The sequence below is a fragment of the Olea europaea genome, unplaced genomic scaffold, assembly GCF_002742605.1.
Source record: "Olea europaea var. sylvestris unplaced genomic scaffold, O_europaea_v1 scaffold2854, whole genome shotgun sequence".
NCBI classification, from domain to species: Eukaryota; Viridiplantae; Streptophyta; class Magnoliopsida; order Lamiales; family Oleaceae; genus Olea; species Olea europaea.
In genome coordinates this window covers 67,471-69,215 of record NW_019247060.1, presented here as the reverse complement: position 1 = coordinate 69,215, position 1,745 = coordinate 67,471, and the positions used below count along the sequence as shown (strand labels likewise).

General features: G+C 34.0%; 1 protein-coding gene across 1 annotated transcript in view; it reads left to right on the top strand.

Moving 5' to 3' along the window:
• The window catches only part of LOC111384136 (sulfite exporter TauE/SafE family protein 3-like), an 8,923-nt gene that overhangs the window by 670 nt on the left and 6,508 nt on the right, over nt 1–1,745 (top strand). Inside the window, exons 2-5 of the mRNA XM_023008385.1 lie at nt 4–89; nt 868–1,027; nt 1,354–1,554; nt 1,635–1,741. Coding sequence (XP_022864153.1) covers nt 4–89; nt 868–1,027; nt 1,354–1,554; nt 1,635–1,741 — 554 coding nt within the window. The remainder of the gene's footprint in view (nt 1–3; nt 90–867; nt 1,028–1,353; nt 1,555–1,634; nt 1,742–1,745) is intronic.

The window sequence follows — 1,745 nt, the reverse complement described above, 5'->3', positions numbered from 1 at the left end:
CACATTCTGATTCTTATTCGGATGTTTTAAAAAATTGTCTGAATTTTATATGGCAAGCCAACAAATCTGGGTACCAGCACGTTTGGCCGGTGTGTTAATTAGTCATTGATTCAATTTCTTTTCAATTTTTATATTTAAATTTATTTTCTGCTTAATCTATTTGGGTTGAGTTTGAACTTCATTTTTTTTTTCATGTTTAATTTTGCATCACGCGTTTGATTGTTGAGTATTTATTAGTATCGGAATTTTAAGGCTGGAGGTTTAATTTGGCAACTACTAATTTACTTATATGGGGCTCACAATAGATGATGTTGATTCAGTTTTTTCGGAATTGCTGATGATCATTGATCAGTATATCCAAAAGTATCTTTATGAATTTGTAGGCATTTTGCCTTGCATTTCTTGTTAGGTTGTTGAATCCAGAAGGGCTATGTGTTGGTTGGATCAAACTATTAACAAGTGTTGATAATTTTTGTCATAATTCATTTATTCTTTAGACATGCATGCCGAAATATGAAATTTTTATTGGAGATTTGCACATGACCATGCGCTTACTGGAAGAAAAGTAAGATTTTGTACAGAAATCAGAAAAGGGTTACTAGCAGAAAACCTCAAAGAATGGTTGATTTGTTGAATTGATCATACCTATGTGTGTGTGTGTAAATGACAGAATTTTCTTAAGCCAGGGAGAATCATACGTTTATTGTTGTTTTCTTTGGGTCATTAGACAATCATGAATTTGTGTTATTACTATTTGAAAACGTGTATAATGAGTTGTGCTTTTACACGGTTGATTTTGGTTTTCATGTTTTGGACTGGACGTCCTATTGGCGTGGAAGGTGTGACAATTTGGTATATCGTTTACAGGATCTGAAATTCAACTGGCAAATTGTTGTTGGTAGCATAATTGGATTTCTCGGAGCAGCTTTTGGAAGTGTTGGTGGCGTTGGCGGTGGTGGGATATATGTTCCCATGCTTACTCTTATTATTGGATTTGATCCCAAATCGGCGACCGCTATCTCAAAATGTGAGTTACTAACCATATTCATTAATTTATACACAATCTTGTTTCTATTCGATTTACATAGTTCTTTTTAATTAAATGAACTCAAATACATTAGACTATGAATATAACTTTGAACAGCCTCAGACCTGAAATTCTAAGTTTCGTCTTCTTGCAGGAAGGAGAAACTTTGCATATAAATTTTTTAACTGCCCTGAAGTTGTTGTGAATACTTACAGCATCTGAAAGTCGCCTTTAAATTTATAATGGCTAAAGAAGAAATAAACATTTTTTAGTATAAGTTTGCATTTGGTCCTATGGAGTCATAAATACCGTATCTAATTTGACAGGTATGATCATGGGAGCTGCAGTCTCGACCGTTTACTATAATCTTAAGCTCAGGCATCCGACAATCGACATGCCAATTATTGACTATGATTTGGCAGTTCTTATCCAACCTATGCTTATGCTAGGCATTAGCATTGGAGTTGCATTCAATGTGATATTTGCCGATTGGATGGTCACTATTCTTTTAATTGTGCTCTTTATAGGTATTTAATAGTTGTATTACAATTGGTTTGTTATGTATCCTTCTTTAGAGCCTCTTTTCTATATGATATGACACTCTCAGGCACATCAACCAAGTCTTTTTTCAGAGGAGTTGAAACATGGAAGAAAGAAACTATCATGAAAAAGGTAATCACTTCAACATTTTTACGCAGTTGGTGGCATTATGGTGTCT